Source organism: Trematomus bernacchii, unplaced genomic scaffold (assembly GCF_902827165.1).
Source record: "Trematomus bernacchii unplaced genomic scaffold, fTreBer1.1, whole genome shotgun sequence".
NCBI lineage: Eukaryota > Metazoa > Chordata > Actinopteri > Perciformes > Nototheniidae > Trematomus > Trematomus bernacchii.
The window spans coordinates 6200906-6222205 of record NW_022987839.1 but is presented as its reverse complement, the minus strand read 5'-3'; the positions used below and the strand labels follow the sequence as shown (position 1 = coordinate 6222205).

The window sequence follows — 21300 nt, the reverse complement described above, 5'->3', positions numbered from 1 at the left end:
AATGCAGTTCGGCAAAGCGTGACGTCAACGCACGCTGCCGTGTGGAAGGGGCCGTAACACCCCTGAAATATATATTTACACAAGTCAAGAATGGCTTTATGTGAAAATGAAATGCTTTTTTTCTCAAATGTTTGCACAAATTAGAAAGTTAGGGTGGGTTGGACAGTATCCGATAAATATGTTGTTTACTATTATTAATTAACACCTTGCATGCTTTTTTCCTTCCAAAGCAAAGCAGAATGTGTTCATAAAGGTACAAAACCAGCTCAAATTACAGAAAAGTCCTCCAGTTTTTTCTACCAAATGTCTAGATGACACGCAGTAGACAATGTGGTCTTTGGGGACTTGTTGCTCCAGGACAACCACACAGACTTCCCAGTGAGCTCACACAGAAGCACCACACCCTCTCTCCCAGTAGAACTGGTATTTGGATTAGCTAAGCACTCCAACGTGAAAAAAAGATATCCCTCCCTCTGCTGTTTCAGGGAGTGGTCAGAATATGTGTTCAGCCATAGTGGTTTGTCGTGGCTTTTGCTCCATTATGGCATCTGTTGAATGAGGTCAGACATGATGCATTTTTATTTTAAGAGGAGGTGTCACAGCTGCGCCTCCCTCTCTCAAAGACAGCTGAGTCACAGGCTACAGTACGTTCCTCTTTTGGGGATAACAATAGCACCAGTGTTCATGTTAATTCCTTTACATTTTCAACATTTCAACTAGCTTATATAACATGTCTTCCACTTTGTGTCTTTTGTTATTATGGCTGCACTCGCATATTTCCCTATAGTTCATTATAACATTTTGACTTTCTGCAAAACAGTCGGATCTTGATGGGAAGTTAGATTTATTGGTTTTAAAGCATAAAACCATGTACAAAGCTTTTCGCTTCATAGATTGATGAACCTGCAAATGGGTCTATTGGGTTATATAGGTTAAAAGGCATGACAAATTATTACAAGCACATTTCCCATATTTAATTCCTGAATTGAGCTTATTTGTTAGATGATTTGTTACTCTTGGGGTTGTCAGTGAAACCAACAATCAAATATTGCTTTATGGCATTATTGAACTACCAACAGTGTGTACAAAAGTTAAAATAGGTTTATGCTGTATTTAACAGTGGTGGAATGTAATAGGTACATTTACAAAAATTCTGTTAGTAATTATATTATTATTATATTATTTGTAATTCTGCAATGTTGACGTACTTGTACTATACGGTGTATTTCAAATGGAACGCTACTTTTGGTACATTAAGTATATTTTGAGGCCAATACTTATATACTTTTAATCAGTAAGATTTTGAAATAATTACTTTTACTTGTAACAGAGTATTTTTATAATTGAGTATTTCTACTTTTACTTAGGCCTAAGTAAAATATCTGAGTACTTCTTCCACCACTGATATGCAATGGAATCTTAAGTAAGAGGTAAACATGACAGACCAAAATATAGTAAACTCTACATGTTATGCTACTTTGTCATTTGCTAGTGCCTTCATCATTTTAATTGTTAATTTCCATAAATCATTTCCCCACAGAATTTGACAACCACAGCAGCGTGGTGGGGAGGGAGCGGGGTGACGTCACTGTGATCCACATCCACAGGGCGGCAGCAGGAGGGGCGAGGCGCTGATCCACCGTGTCATGGCTTCCTAACAGGAGGGGGAAGCGATTCAGAGGAAAACAAGGATTTTTGTTCAACACCGGAGCACTTTATCGCTCTTTTCAGAACCTAAATATTGGGACAGAGGGGTTCGGCCTCCCTTTTTTTTGACTCCCCTCATCCCTAACGGCCGCCCCTGGGATCCAGGACCCTCTTTAATTGTATCAGTGAATTTCCACTCGGTAAACCGTGGAAGATGGCCGACCCGGCGGAGTGCACCATCAAAGTGATGTGCCGCTTTAGGGCCCCTGAACAGCTCCGAGGTGGTCAGAGGAGACAAGTACATTCCCAAGTTTCAAGGGGAAGACAACGTTATCATCTCGGTGAGTTGTGTAATTGAAGGATTGGAGCTATTTGACAGACAGAGCCCTCGGGCACAGTCAGCCGTAATAACGCCATTTTTGATTGTCTTGTAGCTACGGTAGTTAGCACCTTAGCTTGATAGCTAACGTTAGCTGACCTGTTCACCGTTGTTCGCCGCTGGCCCTCAGCTGAGGCCAACAAGTCAGTCACTCCTAAACTCGTTGATAATTCGAGTCTCCAGCTCATGGATAGTCTGCATCAGCATTCAATGAAACATTTCAATGAGCAACGTCCAGTGGCTGTTGGTGTTTAAATGTCACTTTATTCAGTTGCCCTGTCACGGCTAGCGAGCTGTCATTCAACAAAGCCACTCACACAGGGTGAAATGTCGCCAGCAAACAAACCCTTCCGGCTATACTAACTGCACTATTATCACGCAATTCATTGATAAGTAGCCTTTCATATGTGACCATGAAGCTATTAATTATGAACGGTTTGCGTCAGCATAAAGACTAAGCCAGCTTTGATTTAGTAGTGGGCTAACAGCCTGTTCGCTAACAGTCTAGGCCAGCTGGTAGTTGACAGATTAGCCGGCCTTGGCTAGCTGGCTAGTTTTTAATACTGTTGCTTAATTATAGCTAACATTAGCTAGCTGACCAGCTGGCTACATAAACAACTCTTTTGTGTAGAACACCTTGAACTATTCTGTTATTGATTATAACAATGGTCAAATTGGTAGCAGCCTCCAAATAATGTCATTGGCAGTGGAAAAGTCAATTGAAATGCAGGCGTGTTGTGTTCCGTTAGCCTCAAGTGACTAACACGTTATAGTTAATAACCTAACAAGTTACACATTCAAACTTAGTAACTGTGCGTAACTTAGTAAAGAGTAAATACTATATCTGTTAACCCTTTTTAATAAGAACATTTAGTTTGGGATCACACACAAGTGTTTTTTTCATTAGTCTAATTAGCCCTCTAGTCATACAGAACCAGCACTTGATAAGGATATTGACATGGGCACAATCTCCCCTCAGCAGAAGGAAATGCCTTTAATGATTCAGTGCCATGTTACCCCCCACTTACTACTGAATCAACCAGGAAATTGACCTGAGGGTCAGTTTGCAAATGATGTGCACTTGATGCTTTGTCATCATTAGCCTATACATTATGTCTTAAAAGGGCAATATTTGCACAACCTGTGTTCATGCCATTGCTTGCATGTAGTCTATTGTGTGGCACCAAAAGAAAAAGGTGGGTCTTTTGACATGCCTTATGACTGTAGTAATTAAGAAGCATAAAAGCCAGGCTGATATCTCAAGTTTGGTACATGCTTATACATCTAAAAGCCTACAGCGTATAATTTGAAAAGAATCTTGGTTAAACATTATGTATCCTTAGCGCCATATTATCGTTGTGTTTTGGACTTGTGTCTTTCTTACCTGTGCTTAAAACTCGTTTACAAGGCAATAGAAACTGATCTTGAATTGCATTCATAAAGTTGCAAGTTTCAGCTGAGCCCTTTGGAGTTTAAAAAACTGTTCATTTAGGTGGAACGTTTTAGAATAAAACGGTACTATTCCTTTTCTGTCATGCAAAAAAGAAAGGACTGTGGAAGATGTGGTGACTTCTTGAATAGTTTTACTGACACTGGACTTAAGGCCTTAACTAAAGCATGTGTACTGTCATGCCCCTCACGCGTGATGTGGCCAGCCCATTTCAGAGTGCCAGCCATAGTGGCAAATACCAGTTCACATTGTGAAGGACGCACGTGTTGCAGAGCCTTGTATCCTCTGCTAGGGCATCTGCTTGGAGAACTACAACACTTCCAGTGCCCATAAGCAGCAGCACAGGCCTACTGGGTAATCCCCTTGTGTTTCTCTCTTGGTAACCAGCTGTTTGACCAATCAGAGTAGGCAGTTGGGCCGTGTGCTGGCGATTTCTCCGTGTGGGGAGGGTAATTATTGTGATCGTGTATTTTGTTTTGCAGATGCTCTTATCCAGGGTGACTGACACACTTAGCTTATATTTGTATCCGCTTTGAAACAAATTAGGGCGTGGACCCTGTGTTGGTGCTCAGCCAGAGGAAAAACTGACCACACGTTGTAAAGACGTCTTAACAAGCAGCTTCACCATTGCAGGCCTTGGCTTTGGTTCTCACAGATATTGATAAAGTATGCCCTAGAGCAGAGATGTTTGTTCTCCAAAGGAAATTATTAGCAGTATGCTCTTACTCAGCTGGTGGCTCGCTTAAAAGTCCTGCCAGCCTTTTGCCCGGAAAGGGAGGCAGACAAAGTTTCCAGATGAGGTGGTAAGGGTGGCTCGGTTTGCCAGTGTAGTGTGCACTAGGTGAATTATTAATGTATCCATTACTTCCGTGTCAAGTTTTGCACACGCAAGATCAGTTTATTCCCTCGTGATTTGCTGTCACATTATTTGGCATACAGAAGCCTTTTGATGGCCTAAGAACACAGATCGGTTACTTTTAGTGCAAAGGTGGAGTTGCGTGAGGGCTAAAAAGGATTAGAGAGAAAAGGAAAAGTGCTCCTAACGCATTTCAAAAGGTAAATAACAGAAAGAACTGGGCACCTCTTTTATTCCTCCAGACTCTACAAGGAAATAAGGCTCCCAACAAACCCCCATTTGATAGCCTAGCACTTGTGCTTTGGATGTGACCGTCTGTCAGGAGGATTATAAACCCGGAGTTCAATTCAAATTTAGGACATCTCAGCTGTTGCAGTTTTACACATTATAGTACTGGTAAAGGTGCCTATAGCTTGTGTGCCAGACAGTGACATGCTTGTGGTTTAACCTTGAGTTATGAATGTGTTGTCCTAAAACAAGTTAGCTCTAATCAGCGGCATCACCAGGCGTTTGTCGACATTCTCAGCCTACTCCTGCTGTTATTGGCTTTCAATGGTTACTTTTGTATTTTTTAACCTCGACCTGCTTTCCCCAAGATTTAAAGTGACTTATGGGGAAAACAATTTAAAAAATGTGTCCAGTTTCCATGTCCATGAAGGAGAACGCTACAAGCCGCTCACTGGCTGCTATGTAATCCTGTCGGGATTGCAACGTTTTTGTCAGTGAAAGGCTCAGATTGTTAGAAAAGTTTCTGACAACATTTTTGGAAAAGAAACCTACGGGGATGAAACTTATTATCTTCACCTTTTGCTTGATCCAACCAGTTTGTTATTGTGTCCAACCAAGTCTTGCTCTAAGGGAAGAGAAGCTACATATTGCCTCCATTAGTTCTCAAGACGCAAAATAACTTAGTCTGCTACTTAGAAAACATCAAAGTTACCATTTTAAATATTGAATTAATTACTGGTCTACTGCTTCTAAGTCATGTAATTGTTGGAACCTAGGGTATCAAATGCATATGGTGCTGTTCTCTTAACCCCACCCACCATGCTGCAGACGAGATGAGTCAACCGGGGACTTCAAACGTCTAAAGACAGCGTGCCATCTCAGTGGAACCTCAGATCTGCTTGTAGCATCAGTTTTATTACCCTGCGGTTGCCTTCTTGAATCCAGCTATCGATTGCCATCTCCCTTGAGTTGTGCTTTGAACTGTTGACTAGCCCACAGGATATCACAACCTGTGTGGTTGTTTGAAGTATGCTCGCTTTTAAGCTCAGAGTTTTCTTCATTAAAAATGCCGTGGCGAGTTTGGAGAGGAGTTCAAATGGGACAGGAGAAGTTGTATGAGGACAGATAACTTTCAAAGGTCAACTAGCATGCAGCCGGCAAATTCATCAGATTGTGACAGTTTGGGAGCGTCCTCATGGGAAGAGTGACCAGCACTCAGTTTGGATCTGGCAGGAGATCTTTGCTTCATGTCATCTCTCCTATTGCCCCGTGTTCACCTTTCTTTTGTTTCTATTAGAAAAACATGTCAGACAAAGATACTTATCAGGGGAACGAGAGCTGGGCAAAATAAGCATATATTGTATACTGTCAAAACGAATGGACGAATAGACTATTTATTCATTGAATTAGGGGTAAACATGCTCTGCTTTGATATTATTTGTATGTATTGTGATAGAAGGGTTTGCCATATTCCCCAGCCTCCTGTCAAGGTAACATGTTTTCAAAGTATACTTCAATTAGGGGGAAAACATGTGAAGGGTCCGTAGGGGCTGCATGCATATGGCTTTTCTTATTTGTAATGCCATTAAACAATCAAAACACTTGCTGTTGTCCAAAAGATTTTTGGCCAGATCGGACGCTTGGTGTCAAAAAAATGAATCGATGTTGTGATGTCAGTTGGTTAAAGAAAGTAGCGTACGCACATCTGTTTAGAAAACATGTTACATTTTTAGTCTCGTGAGGCTTCACAGACTGAGTTGTTGTTTTGCTTCTCACTCTTCTTCTCTTCATTCCAGAGCAAACCGTACATGTTCGACAGAGTGTTTCAGTCGAATACGACACAGGAACAAGTGTACAACGCCTGCGCCCAGAAGATTGTAAAAGGTAAGGTCTCTCTTTTGCTTTTATTAGAAGGTTTGTTATTGAGAGGCATGCACACAGCTAATAATAGCAATCAGGCCAGGCTTCTTCTTTTTTTTTTTATCTTGACATGAACACAAATCTGTTTGGTGTCTTGTAGATGTTTTGGAGGGATACAATGGAACGATTTTTGCATACGGGCAGACATCATCTGGAAAAACTCACACCATGGAGGTAACAAGGACTTCTGATTACCTTTTTAATGTTTGAATGCATCTTGTGATATAATGGAAAGCTTCACTTCTCATCATTACATGAAATGCTCTCTGTTTGCAGGGGAACCTCCATGACACAGATGGAATGGGCATCATCCCCGGATAGTTCAAGATATCTTCAACTACATCTATTCCATGGATGAAAACTTGGAATTTCATATCAAAGTAAGTAGTTAGACGGATTAAAAGTGACATTTGTAACCCACTTTAGATAATCAGCTATTACTTCTGACTAACATGATTAGTTGTAACAAGCTACATACTTCCTGTTTTGCAGTTTGCTATTACGAAGCATTTTTCTGTAGGAGTGACTTGTTACTTGGTGTTGCTGTATCATATTGTCTGACTCATTATCAAAAGACATTGACACATTTATTTCTATGCCTTTGGGGTTTTCCCTTATTCTTATTAATTAAGAAGTAATGGCATCTTTGTCTGAACAACACCTGTTTATTTCCATGCTGTTGTTGTTTCATTATCTTCAGTTAAAGGTGGGGTAGGTAATTCACTTCAGAAACACTTGTTATATTCAGGGGTGCACATAACAGGTACGCATGCGCGGCAACAATCTGAAATGCGTACCGTCACTTGTGTCACAAAGCGCATTTGCGTACCGACTTACTTGTGAAACTTTTCCAGAAGGCGGTTAGATCACCGGACGACAGTCAGTCTCCGTGTGCACAGACAGGGCTGCTGTTAACTAGGGATGGGAACGATTAATCGAATATTCGAAATTATTCAGGTATTCGAATACGAGTTATGAATATTATATTAATTTTTTTTCTTTCTTTTTTTGGGAGGGATGCCTAAGTTGATTACATATTATCAAATTGAACAATTCAATGTATACGACAGTGCCATAGCTAAATGTGTTAGGTGACGTCTAAAGGTGTGTTTTGCCTCCGCTCACCGGTCACCGGTTCTTACCTACCCTACCTTTAACATCACAACCCCCTTGTTTGTATTCTGTTGTGTCAGCTGGATCGCCAAATAATGAGGCTCTTTCTCTTGTCAACAGGTTTCATATTTTGAAATTTACCTAGACAAGATCCGGGACCTGTTGGACGGTAAGTGACTCTAATAAACATTATACAGGTATACATGGGCAGTGGTAAGCCCCTCAGAATGAATGTTGCCGAGTGAATAACCTAATTTCTTTCTCCTCATCTACAGTTTCAAAGACCATTTGTCAGTCCATGAAGACAAAAACAAAGTACCGTATGTCAAGGTGAGACCGAACTCATGTCAAATATCCAGAAAAACGTGTTTGTTTGGCCGATCATCTCACCTCATACTCTGCTTTCCTTTAAAGGGCTGCACTGAGAGATTTGTCTGCAGCCCAGAGGAAGTCATGGAAACAATTGATGAAGGCAAATCGAACAGACATGTAGCAGTCACAAGTAAGACCCCATCATATTCTCTGAATAGTCTGCAGGTTTTTTTTGCAATTTTGATGCTGATGCATGGTAATCATTTGTCCCGTAGACATGAACGAGCACAGCTCCAGGAGTCACAGCATCTTCCAGATAAACGTCAAACAGGAGAACACTCAGACGGAGCACAAGCTCAGCGGCAAACTCTACCTGGTGGATCTGGCTGGGAGTGAAAAGGTAATGCTACACAAAGTCAGACAATTGTAAAACAAGATGATCCCTGTTTCTCAAAGTCTTTAGTTCTGTTAAATATGATATGAAAAGCAGGAAAAATTCATATTTTAGAAGCTGAAAAAAGCATTTTCTGGCATTTTTGCCCAAAAATGACTTAACGAATAATAGATTATAAAAAATGTGGCAATGATTTCTCTATCAAGTGACTGATCATTTCGTCTCTGGACACAAAATAGTGTAAACTCTTGCCATTGTGGATCAGGTAAACCTACACCACTGACTGTGTTCGGTAATCTGCATTTTTGTTTGACCCCATTTTCCGCCTGAACAGAAAACAGCATGGGACCTTGTTGACGTTGTTGTTTGTGTGATGTTCAGGTCAGTAAAACCGGAGCCGAGGGAGCTCTGCTGGACGAAGCTAAGAACATCAACAAGTCTCTGTCGTCTCTGGGAAACGTCATCTCTGCCCTCGCTGAAGGAACGGTCAGTGACACTGCTTTATTTGTTAACGTAGCATACAGAAGGGAAGCTTTTCACCATCTGCACATCCCTGAGCTAGGTGTCTTTCATTCCTCTCACTGTGGAAGTACTATTCTCCACCATCTACAGGTCCTTTGTGTCTCAAAAGTCACTTTAGGAGATAGAGGCTTTCCTTCGAGCCAATGTTTTTGTTTCGAGGCTTCATAGTGATTTCACGCTCTTCACTTTAATCAACAATGTGTTTGTTCTCGGGGCCCGCCCCCCCGCTCTGTAAACAACCTGAGGGCGGCAGCCGCAGATATATTTATGGTGAGGTGAAACAAATGAGCTACTGTGCACAGAGATGTCTCACTCCTGACTGAACAGCTGTTTCTATCACTTCTCCTATAATATTTCAAGTTAGCATTTAACTACATATTACAAGATTTTGCATCATCGTTGAACCAAGCGACAGGATCTTCCTTGGTTGAAAAAATACTTGTTTTTAAAGGTTTTCCTCCATGGTTTATTTTGACCTGCAGGTTTTACAAATTGCAAACGTTAAGTATTCGTTACTTCTTTGATGAAAAGCTTTGACACAAGGACACTTTCTGTGTGTGTGGCTGCCGCTGGTCGCATGTCATAAAACAGTCATGCGCACATTAAAGGGGAGCTGTCATGCAAAATGCCCTTTTTTATGTCTTTTATACATAAATATGTCCCCCCCGTGCGTCGGGGAACTCACGCAGCGTCAGAAAATAAAACCCTTCTCTTTTCCTCCTCCGTACCCAATCTCTCAAAACGGGGGGTACAACGAGCGGATACAGATTTGCTGCCGATATGACGTAATTTCGGATGGTGGACCCACAGAGAGTTGCTATAGAAACAATGCCTGACGTGTTTGGACGTAATCTCGTCTTGTTGTTTACATTAGCAAGCCTCGCTAACACTCAGAGCTAACCTGTACTGGAGAGCAATGTGTTTTTAAAAAGCAGGAATAAAAAAAGGAACTGACCTTGTGATAAACCCGCAAGAAGAAAAGCATTTGAGCTCCATACTGTTTCAGAATAATCTTTGATGTGTTTTAGAACAGGATGGCGTTTTATCACAGCAGAATTTAACTTTATCTCCGTAGAATTCTGATCAGGCATTTGCTTTTTTTTCAAGCTAAGGACCCAAAATCCGCGTTTCTCTAACAGGTCTGCAAAAGAGAGATACGAGGGGTGTCTAAAATGCATGATCTGTTTGTATTTTGAGAAAAACACATCATAGACATGTTGTTTATATGTTTTTATATATCTGAGATAATGTATGCCTAAAATAGCCATGATAGTGCACTTTAAATAATTAACTAACAATTGAAAAAATAGGCTAAGCAACTAGTTGCTTTCTCCAGTTTCCAGTCGATTTGTGCATGTCTACATCTAACTGCAATAATAGTTTTACTGAACTCATGAGGAGTGTTCCTGAAGCCATCACATCCTGTTTGCTCAGTGCTGCTGAAATCAACAGGCTTCTCCTTCAGTTAAAAACTGCAGTAGCAATCGTTTTAGTGTTTTACCCAAACAAAGAGAATACAATACGTATGTTTTGTTTTATTCCTCTGTCACTCTGAGGTTGTCATATCGGGTTTTATTGTCAAACATCCATATTCAAAGATAGCCAGTGAGACGAGGCATCCTGAAAGTATATCTCGGTCCACCTCGATGATCCAATATCTTGGATCATCTTGGATGTTTCATTACAGTCCGTTAATATTTGCTCTGCTCATCATGTATATGCATTTTTCATGTTTACCAGGCCTACATCCCCTACCGAGACAGTAAGATGACCCGTATCTGCAGGACTCGCTGGGGGGTAACTGTCGAACCACCATCGTCATCTGCTGCTCGCCTTCCTCCTATAACGAGAGCGAAAGCAAATCCACCCTCATGTTCGGACAAAGGTTGGTAGGCCTGTGGAACAAAAAAACACAGTGCTCGGTCATTTCTTCAGTGTGAAATATATCAATCCATTTAAATTGAGATACAGAGTTTTCTATTGAAGGTGTAGAAAAGTTATAGAAAGCCATTTAAGGAGAAGTAATTGTCATTATACAGCAAAGGGTTGCACAACCAAATGCAGCTGTAGCTTAGTCCATCATACATACAAACATGTTCCTAAAGTTCATGTTTTCACAGTGGGTCCAGTGATATTGCATTTCAATATCTCATTTTGAAGGTGCATTAAATGTCCTTATTCGAGTGTCTTTTAGTGAAATAAACCTATTTTCTTTCTACATCCAGAGCAAAGACCATCAAGAACACTGTCACTGTAAACGTGGAGCTGACAGCCGAGCAGTGGAAGCAGAAATATGAGAGGGAGAAGGTGAAGAACACGACTCTGAGGAGCACCGTCACCTGGCTGGAGAACGAGCTCAACCGCTGGAGGAATGGTGAGGAAGTTCCCTCCGTCTTTCGGCATGGTTTCATCCAGGCCTCTCCACAGATTCCTCAGAAACAATGCTGTACAACTTCTCACGTTCGATCTAGATCCTTTTGCCATTGTTGTTCTGTGGGTTGCAGATGTTGTTGGTCCAGTTCAGGTTGATAAAGGATTTGTTCCTAGCCTTCTACTCTAAGAAACAAATCAGTACACTTCTTTGTAAGACCTAAATGTTATTGTGTGGCCACATCATTTAAAGGGCTGCTTTTGGTCTACAGTGCATAAAGGACAACTTACACTATGTGCCGATTTGATAGTAAAAATTAAGCTTTTAACGCAATGATATTTAACCATACTTGTTCTCATCATTTCAGGTGAAAGTGTGCCAGTGGATGAGCAGTTTGACAAGGAGAAGGCCAACGCCGAGGTGAAGGCTCTGGACAACATAATCACAGAGAAGGAGGTGTCCACGCCCAACGTGCCGGGTGTCCGCCTCACCGACGTGGATAAGGGCAAGTGTGGGGGCTGAGGTGGCCAAGCTCTACAAACAGCTGACGATAAGGTGAGTGGACAGCATGTTGGTACCGGAGGTGAATGAATGTGGGTTTGTAGACGTAGAACATAATGTTTACATACAATATGCTAATGTCTTTGTGTCTGTGCTCGCTACAGGACGAGGAGATCAACCAGCAGAGCCAGCTGGCGGAGAAGTTGAAGCAGCAGATGCTGGACCAGGATGAGGTGAGTTCTGCAGCTCAGCAGGTGCAGAGGGAACTCCTGATCTTTAAAGTTTGAATTGAAACAAGGAACTTTCACAGCTGTAGAGTTATATTTATATTTTTCTCCAGTCCTGTTGTTTTAAGTAGGGCTAAAACCTGTTTTCTTTATTTTAAAGAAAGTAGTAAAACCATTTGTAAAGATCTTTTAGGCCAGTCTTTATTATAGAGATTTTATTATAGAGTGTATGACCGGACAACCACAGTCCGGATTCAAACCTGCATTCGCTGTAGTGCGGACTTTTAGTTGCAGACTTAATAGCCGCTTTCACACCATGTACTTTGCCGCACTTAGTTCCCAGCACTTAGTTCTAAAGAGCCGATCACGTTCACACTGAGTTCCCTGGGGGAAGATTAGTCAAATGAAGCCGCTGACGTCACTTCTTCTTCTTCTGCTTTGGGTTTACTGGCAGGCCGCAAACAACTTCACGGCGTATACTGCCACCCGGAGTCCCCGGCCGGAAGTCCCCGGAGTTGGGGACTGGCTTCAGTAGAAGCTGCTGGGACTCCCAGCAGCTTCTACTGAAGCCTTCAGAGTAAATCGCCAGAACGACCGACACCTCCTCATCTCCCACCGCTCCATGTTTTCTTTTGTGTTGCCATAAGTTAGTCTCTCTCCGTTGGTGCGCGGGATAATGCTAATGCTAATAATGCTAATGCCAGCAAATACAATGGCGGCTTCACAAAAACTTTTGCGAGTTTTACGGGCCGTGTTTGAAATTCACCCAGCCAATCAGAAATTGGAACTTTTTTTCTCCCCAGGAAAGTACCACCTCTCTGGCAGGCACTAAAAAGGGGGGGAAAGTTCTCATGAACTAAGTTCTCTTTTTGGTGTGAACGCAAAATTCCAGGAACTATCGGAACTAAACGGGAAAAGTACTCCGGTGTGAAAATGCCTAATGTGTTGCTTACATCATCATTTCACTACTACAATACAGAACTGTAATAAAATCCTTGTCATTTTGAAAAAACATCTGAAAGAATCTAAATAAAAATGCAAACAAAGCCCAGCAAAGACTAAATCTTGAGGATTTAATAACTTGTCAAAATAAAAATGCTAACTCATAAATAATGTAACAAACACAGAATAATTCCAGCAGACCTAATGCATTTGAAAACAAGAAACAAAACTCCACTTCTCTCTCCTGTTTGCAGCTTCTAGGCTCCTCCCGCCGAGATCACGAGAACCTCCAGGCGGAGCTGAACCGTCTGCAGGCGGAGAACGAGGCGTCGAAGGACGAGGTGAAGGAGGTGCTGCAGGCGCTGGAGGAGCTGGCCGTCAACTACGACCAGAAGAGTCAGGAGGTGGAGGACAGGACCAAGGAGTTTGAGGCCATCAGCGAGGAGCTCAGCCAGAAATCGGTGAGCTGGGGACAGATATCAACATGCCTAAAGTCACGGACTCCTTTGCTATGTTAATATTCAACACTTGACGCATGACGCAGTATCATCATGAGCCTTGGATTCATTATGGTATGTTTATTTAGGAGGGAAATTAATTTACATCTCAAATAAGGCTACAAGTTAGGATTGACCGAGGACAGGGAAAAACTGCACTGCTCTCTGCTCACACAATGTTTTCTTTTTGTATTGCTCTTTTCTTCCCCATTGAAAACATCAGAACATACTGAGTAGGGATGGGTATCGTTAAGGTTTTAACGGTACTACTACTTTTATCGACCCGGTCCTTTAACGGTACTCTTATCGGTTCTTTTGGAGAAAAAAAAAAAGTAAACTAACTAAACAAATTGTGAACAAAATGAACATTGCTTTTTATTTAAATTAAATACATAATATTTCACATCAAAAGAAACAACAATGTTTTAACAAATCGTATTAAATAATCTGAACTGTAAACAGAATAGCTGAAACTTTAACAAAATAAATAACTCAGTTACCTCTAATCATTAACCCGTGTTTGTATCATTGAGTTAACTCCGTGTGTTGCTGCGAGCATACATAACACCTGACCCTAAACCCAAATTGCTCGTGTTACCGCATTGTCCACATTGAGACGGGTGAAGTTTAACCAAAGTGTGTGTGTGTGTGTGTGGTGTGTGTGTGTGTGGTGTGTGTGTGTGTGTGTGTGTGTGTGTGTGTGTGTGTGTGTGTTGTGTGTGTGTGTGTGTGTGTGTGGTGTGTGTGTGTGTGTGTGTTGTGTGTGTGTGTGTGTGTGTGTGTGTGTGTGTGTGTGTGTGTGTGTGGTGTGTGTGTGTGTGTGTGTGTGGTGTGTGTGTGTGTGTGTGTTGTGTGTGTGTGTGTGTGTTGTGTGTGTGTGTGTGTGTGTGTGTGTGTGTGTGTGTGTGTGTGTGTGTGTGGTGTGTGTGTGTGTGTGTGTGTTGTGTGTGTGTGTGTGTGTGTGTGTGTGTGTGTGTGTGTGTGTGTGATGTGTGTGTGTGTGTGTGTGGTGTGTGTGTGTGTGTGTGTGTGTGTGTGTGTGTGTGTGTGTGTGTGTGTGTGTGTGTGTGTGTGTGTGTGTGTGTGTCACAGACGGGGGAGAGAGAGAGAGATCTCTCGTCTGGATTGGAAAGATCGAAAATACTAAACATAATCATAGACGCTTTTTGCATATTAGAAACGGAGCTGGCGAAACTAAAACTGCAATATAATGTTTATGTAGCAATAATACATATGACATATATTTTTTACATGTCTCCAGTACCGATAAAAAGACCGATAACGTCGGAGCTTAACGGTACCACGGTCTTTAATAATTCAGCCCCGGGGCCCCTTTAATACCGGGGCTCGGTACCCATCCCTAATACTGAGATAATGAATGAATCCTCCCTCTCTCCCTGCAGTCCGTCCTGTCGTCTCTGGACTCTGAGCTGCAGAAGCTGAAGGAGATGTCCAACCACCAGAAGAAGAGGGTGACTGAGATGATGTCCTCACTGCTCAAAGACCTCGCCGAGATTGGCATCGCCGTGGGCAGCAATGACATCAAGGTACTGAGAAGCCTTGTGCACCTTACCAACAGCTACGGTGCAAACACTAGCTTCTAGTCATATGGAGAAAGAATAAGAAGTTGTTTTATTAGATTAAAAGATAGTTGTTTCGCAGGATGTTGCTGTGATTAGAAATACATTAAGGCTAAGTAATACTTTCTGTTTGTTTTTTAGTAAAAGTAGTAATACCACAGTGTAGAAATACTCTGTTAAAGGGGACCCTGTCATGCAAAATGCACTTTTTGACGTCTTTTATACATAAAGATGTGTCCCCGGTGTGTCAGGGAACTCAAGCAGCGTCAGAAAATAAAACCCTCTCTATTTTCCTCCGTGCGCAAATCTCTGAAAACTGGGCTACAACGGAGCTGATCCAAATTTGCATCCGATATGACGTTATTTACGTCATATCGGATGGCACCCACGGCCCTATCAGAAACAATGCCCGACGTAATATGGTCTTTGTTTACATTAGCATGGCTAACACTCAGAGCTAACCTGTACTGGAGAGCATGTGTGTGAAGAAGCAGGAAATAAAAAGGAACTCACCTTGTGGTATAACCGGCAAGAGAGAAAGCCTTTGAGCTCCATACTGTTTCAGAAATAATCCTTGATAATCCATGATATGGCGTTTCATCACGGCAGAATTTAGTTTAGACAGTAGCTGCCGGGTCCCGCATGAGCTCAGACCCCTCCTTTGTTTTAAGCTTTATACCCCAAATCAGCACTTTTGAACCAGGAAGTGAAATAGAGGTATATGAGGCATGGCTAGAATGGGTGATCGGTTTGGTATTTTGAGGCAAAACACTTCATAGACATGTTTTTATATATTTTTATATATCTTAGACCTATGCTATTGCCTAAAAATAGCATGATAGGTGACCTTTAAAAGTAAAGTCCTGAATAAAAAGTACAAATGTATTAGCATCTAAATACACTTTAAGTTGAAGTACTCATTGTGCAGAAAGACAATTTTTCTGAATGATATGCATTATATCACAGGATTATAATTAGAGATTAGAGATTATGAAGTTGACTACTTTTTTATGACGCCAGGTGTCTTAATTCAAAATGGTACATCAAAATCTATTTGTGTATTCATTGTTTATTAATTGTATGAACATGCAAAGTAACTAAAGTGTTCAGATAACTGTTATCTGTTATAATGTGGAGGTATAAAGTGGCAAAAAAAAGAAATAATCTAGCGAAGTACCTGAATGTTTTTCTTGAGTAAATGCACTTAGTAACTTTCCACCTCTGCTTACCATGTTTCATATTTTGTTCAACCAGTACAGTCCATCTGTTTGTTTTGTTTCTACATCTGCTCCTCCATGCCTCTTTAACTTTCCCCCTCTGCTCTTCCAGCAACACGAGGGCAGCGGCCTGATAGATGAGGAGTTCACTGTGGCCCGTCTCTACATCAGCAAGATGAAGACCGAGGTGAAGACCATGGTGAAGCGCTGCAAGCAGCTGGAGGGAACCCAGTCGGAGAGCAACAAGAAGATGGACGAGAACGAGAACGAGCTGGCCGCCTGCCAGCTGCGCATCTCCCAGGTACGGAGAAACCAACCAGTAACGATGTCGTGAACTGAGAGCATACACCTTATGTCCATTTGTGTATAAAGTGGTGGAGGGATGAGTCTGGGGGTAGTGGTGGTCTAATGGATAGTGAGGTGGGCTGAAGATCGGAAGGTTGTGAGTTCAAATCCCGCCTGGAACACCACCACTAGTGTGCTCATGAGTAAGGCACTTAGTCCTTAGTTACTCCAGGGAGAATGTCCCTGTAATCGCTAATTGTAAATTGCTTTGGATAAAAGCGTCAGCTAAATGTAATGTAATGTAATGTCTTAAATGCAGTCATTAGTTAGCGTTTTAGCACGTCTGAGCTCCCTCGTCTTGTAGTCAATGTTTTTTTTAATTAGTTTAAGATTCTCTAAATGATTCTCTAAATAAGGTCTGGTTAATACAAGCTCACAATATTTTCACATTTTATTCTTCAACATAAAATACCTCAGTAAATACGGCACTTATGAATGTCCGAAGCTTCTATGTGTCAGCATTAAAAACAGCATGTGCTAACAAATGGCTAAATGAGATTACTTAACATCACATTAGCGAGCTTAGCGGTGATTTACATGATGTTACATGCGGGTTACAAAGTTGGCCCACAAAAAGATGTCATCCCTGGACCTCTCTCTCAATGGCAAAGGATAAATTGACATTCGAACCCTCATAAATATTGTGCATATATAAACCTCTGTGTTCTTGCTCTGTCTCCAGCATGAGGCTAAGATCAAGTCCCTGACTGAGTACCTGCAGAACGTGGAGCAGAAGAAGCGGCAGCTGGAGGAGAACGTGGACTCTCTCAACGAGGAACTTGTCAAGAGCAGCGCTCAGGGTAAGGACATGGGAAGAGATGAAGCACCGGCACTCGATAAAAGACTTTTACCTTTGCATTAAAAGTGAAGTAGTCTCAGGAACTCTTCAACCTTAACAAACCTTTTTGATTTGAAAAGGTACTCGTGTGGGTTTTAAGACATGATTCTGAATATAAATGGCTTCAAACATGCTTTTTGTTCCAGTTGTTGATTTCTGGTAATGAAAGATTTAGCTAGGGGAATTTATTCAAATCTAAATCAGCTGCTTTGAGCGTGTTGGGGTTTCTGAAGTGACAAGCCCTAACTTATTTCACTATTGTTAGAGTTTAGTGAATGCTAACATCGCTGTGTGCTTATCATCTGATTATGTTTCCTGTGTTTGTTTTACAGAGAAAGTTCATGCTATGGAGAAAGAGAATGAGATCCAGACTGCCAATGAAGTCAAGGTACGTTCCTCAGCCACGTTAAACAGTGGACACCACAAGATTAAACAAATGGAAATCTAAATACCACCAAAGACATTGTTCAAAGAATCCCAACATGCTAAAATGAATCTATTTAACATGATATTGTTGTGTTTTGATGGTGTTTCTGCAAGCTGTTCTGTCACGTTAATGCAAATGTTGTGTTCAGGAAGCGGTGGATAAGCAGATCCACTCCCACCGTGACGCTCATCAGAAGCAGATCAGCAGCCTGAGAGATGAGCTGGACCACAAGGAGAAACTCATCACCGAGCTGCAGGAGTAAGACTCGCATCCCGGGGATACATGTTCAAATAAACACTATTACTTAAAGGTTTTAGTCATGGTAGTTTGATATTTGAGGTAGCAAACAGTTTGAGCCAAGTAAAACATCACTTTTCATCTTGTTGAAAGTGCAGCAGTTAATGAAATCTAACTGTTTACACCAAGATAAAGTAAATGTGTTAACTGAAGCTTGTTTTGTTTTCAGTCTGAACCAGAAGATCATGCTGGAGCAGGAGAGGCTCAGAGTGGACCACGAGAAACTCAAATCCACCGACCAGGAGAAGAGCCGCAAGCTGCACGAGCTCACGTGCGTCTCACACACTTCGATGACCTGAGGCAATAAATGTGCAGCCGTAAATGTATTTCTTTGGATGATAAATGTTGTGTTTTGTGTTGTTCAGGGTGATGCAGGACAGACGGGAGCAGGCCAGGCAGGACCTGAAGGGTCTGGAGGAGACAGTGGTGAGTGATTCCAACAGATAGGATGGTTTAGATGCACTTATTGTGACTCCTGACATATTGGATAGTTGGGTTTTGTCTAGGGATGCTCCGATCGCCAATTTTGGGGCCAATCCGATCGAGTGGGCGGGGCCTATGGGGATCTTCCATTTAAAGTGATCTTTACAACTCAGTTAATGGGGCTCATTCACTGGCGCTTCCACAAACAACAACCAACATAATTATTACATTAAAATGAAGTACATTATTCAAGTTTACATTAACTTTGGATAATACCACGGGAGAAACGAGCGGTGCTCTCTCTCCCCCTCTCTCTCTCTCTCTCCCCCTCTCTCCCTCTCCTGACAGCCCGTCAGTATCGTCTCATGCAGCTCGCTGATCCAGTAATGTGTGAGGCCGACAGTGAAGAATAAACATATTTATAACTAGTTTAGCTTGTTCCAGAGGTAGATACAATAGCTAAGTGTGTTAGGTCTAACTCTTAGTGTGTGTTCTGCTCCACTCACCGGTCCGTCACAGCGGGTGGAGCTGCAGGATTTCTGCTTCACACACACGTTGCATACCGCTATTTTATTGTCATTTTCTGACACCTTAAAATACTGCCAGACCGGTGAAGCCATGTTGGAGAGCTTGTTTTGCCGCGCACAGAGAAAAGTGTCATGTATTTTACGTCAAAATGTTACGTCATGCGATCGGCATTTTTAGAGAGCACCGATCGATCGGCAGAGAGTGAGTAACGGCCGATATCGATCGGAGCATCCCTAGTTTTGTCCCTTTGCGAGTACGATAGATTGCATTATTGAGTTCTTGTCTGAGCCCATACGGACACATTGCTTTAAGTTGTCGATACTAAAGGGAGAAACAACAGTCTTAAATACAGATTATTTGTCTTAGTTTGGCAGCTTGTATTTACAGTTTAATGAATGTGATGATGATGAACTAAAGATTGGTTCAGTCGGTTGTATTTATATATTCAGATTTTAATTGCTCGTCTTTTTTACTTTTCAGGCCAAAGAACTGCAGACTCTGCACAATTTGAGGAAGCTCTTTGTCCAGGACCTGGCTACCCGGGTGAAAAAGGTGAACTACTGTGAACATATATCTATTTTCTGGGTGACTTGCTTAGCTAAACAAACATGTACACACATGTTAACAAAATAACAATAGTTTTGAAACATTCAGCAACATTTGAATCAGTGTTTTCAAAGCTGATTCTATCTTTTATTCCATTGTGATTGTTGTTAAATGTACGTTCTGTCGTGTATGGATTACTGATGTTATGATCCCCCTTATTTAACGCTTGTTATTTAAGTAGTAATGCTTGTGTTCTGCGCCGTGCAGAGCGCTGAGATGGACTCCGACGACACAGGTGGGAGTGCAGCACAGAAACAGAAAATCTCCTTTCTTGAGAATAACCTTGAGCAGCTCACCAAAGTTCACAAACAGGTACGACTTTAATGAACCAGCCACTCCATGAAGTATTACTCCTGCCATTCTTCTTCTTGCTCTACATTCATCTTGTTCATTTGTATTTTCTACGATCTTCTCCTGCTGTTGCTCAATCTTGCTCTAAACCAGAGGTGTCCAAACTACGGATTTGGCCCGCGGACCATTTTGAATCGGCCCTCAGCTAATTCAAATAGTATAATAGAATACGGCCCACAGATGAAACTTGTGCTTGTCATATATTGTACTTCTTAAATATAAATGTGAATATATTACACAGTAGTACTCATGTGTTAATCAGACCACTTTTCAAGTGAATTCAGTCGATTAAAGTTGGAAACATTTTCTATCTTTCTATCTTAGTTGATAAGAAAAAAGCCCAAATACTTATTTACATATCACTCTTGAAATACACCTTTCATATTTCCCCTTATTATAAGCTCATGTTAAGCTTCTGTTTTGAGGGATGAGCTGCCAACACAATAAATGAAACCCTCTGGAGAGCTGGGATGTTTTTTTCTTAAGGCATTTTCAAGTGTCAAGCGTAATTTACCTACGTTTGATTTAGCTCATTTATAACTCAACCCATAAGAACCCGGACTCAGAAGGGTAACATCATTTAGACTAAATAGACCACCTAGAACACATTTCTGACAAGAAACCCCCCCTAGTGTCAAACATCTGAAATGTGACATATCTGTCACATTGGGCTTTAATGGTAAAATAACTCTTATAACTTAATTAATGAGGATGATTTTTTGAACATTCTTTGAATTGAAGAATAAAGAACATATTAACTCAATATAATTGAATCAGCTAAATTAACTGAGCAGATCATAATCATATTTCTAATTGTGCATATATGTCACTTTGGGTTTACTGTGAAAGTTTAGGGTTAAAGTCCCGATGTGACACCAGCGATGTTTGTCTCATTTGTTTCATATCAATTTGATCAATAAATGTTTCCACAACAGGTTAAATGTAATAAAGGACATGTTTGTAAGCATTTTAAGTCTTAAATGGCTTGAATTTGACCTTTTTAGCAACAAAAAAAAAGCTTTTGAAATGTTGCTCGTTCTGTCACATGTTAGTCTGGCCCATGGACATCTTGGACATGTTGTCATGGGAACACTAAGTCACATGACCTGGACCAGGACCCACCAGACTGTTCAGGGTGTGTCACTTATGGACTTCATGAGATAAAAACAAGGCTAAAGCTGAATAAGGAACTTTCCAGAACATTTAAAGTTCATGTGACCCCCGTGTCACGGTGGGTCCTTATGGGTTAACTTATGACACAATACACCTCACCTCTAGCGAGTGGCCCCGGCCCTTCGTATATTTTTTCTGTACGTGGCCCTCTGTGAA

The 21300-nt window shown here is 41.4% G+C and overlaps 1 protein-coding gene across 1 annotated transcript in view; it reads left to right on the top strand.

Moving 5' to 3' along the window:
• The first annotated feature begins 1619 nt into the window (after positions 1-1619).
• The window catches only part of LOC117500181 (kinesin-1 heavy chain-like), a 26430-nt gene continuing 6749 nt past the window's right edge, over positions 1620-21300 (top strand). The window contains 26 exon segments of the mRNA XM_034152940.1: positions 1620-1909; positions 1911-1988; positions 6357-6444; positions 6581-6654; positions 6757-6787; positions 6790-6860; positions 7714-7766; positions 7869-7923; positions 8008-8095; positions 8181-8305; positions 8681-8785; positions 10562-10595; positions 10598-10706; positions 11047-11195; positions 11560-11747; positions 11858-11926; positions 13117-13323; positions 14763-14906; positions 16269-16457; positions 17184-17301; positions 17672-17727; positions 17915-18024; positions 18233-18334; positions 18429-18489; positions 19495-19566; positions 19828-19932. Of these exon segments, the coding sequence (XP_034008831.1) occupies positions 1862-1909; positions 1911-1988; positions 6357-6444; positions 6581-6654; positions 6757-6787; positions 6790-6860; positions 7714-7766; positions 7869-7923; positions 8008-8095; positions 8181-8305; positions 8681-8785; positions 10562-10595; positions 10598-10706; positions 11047-11195; positions 11560-11747; positions 11858-11926; positions 13117-13323; positions 14763-14906; positions 16269-16457; positions 17184-17301; positions 17672-17727; positions 17915-18024; positions 18233-18334; positions 18429-18489; positions 19495-19566; positions 19828-19932 (2529 nt within the window). The 5' untranslated portion in view covers positions 1620-1861.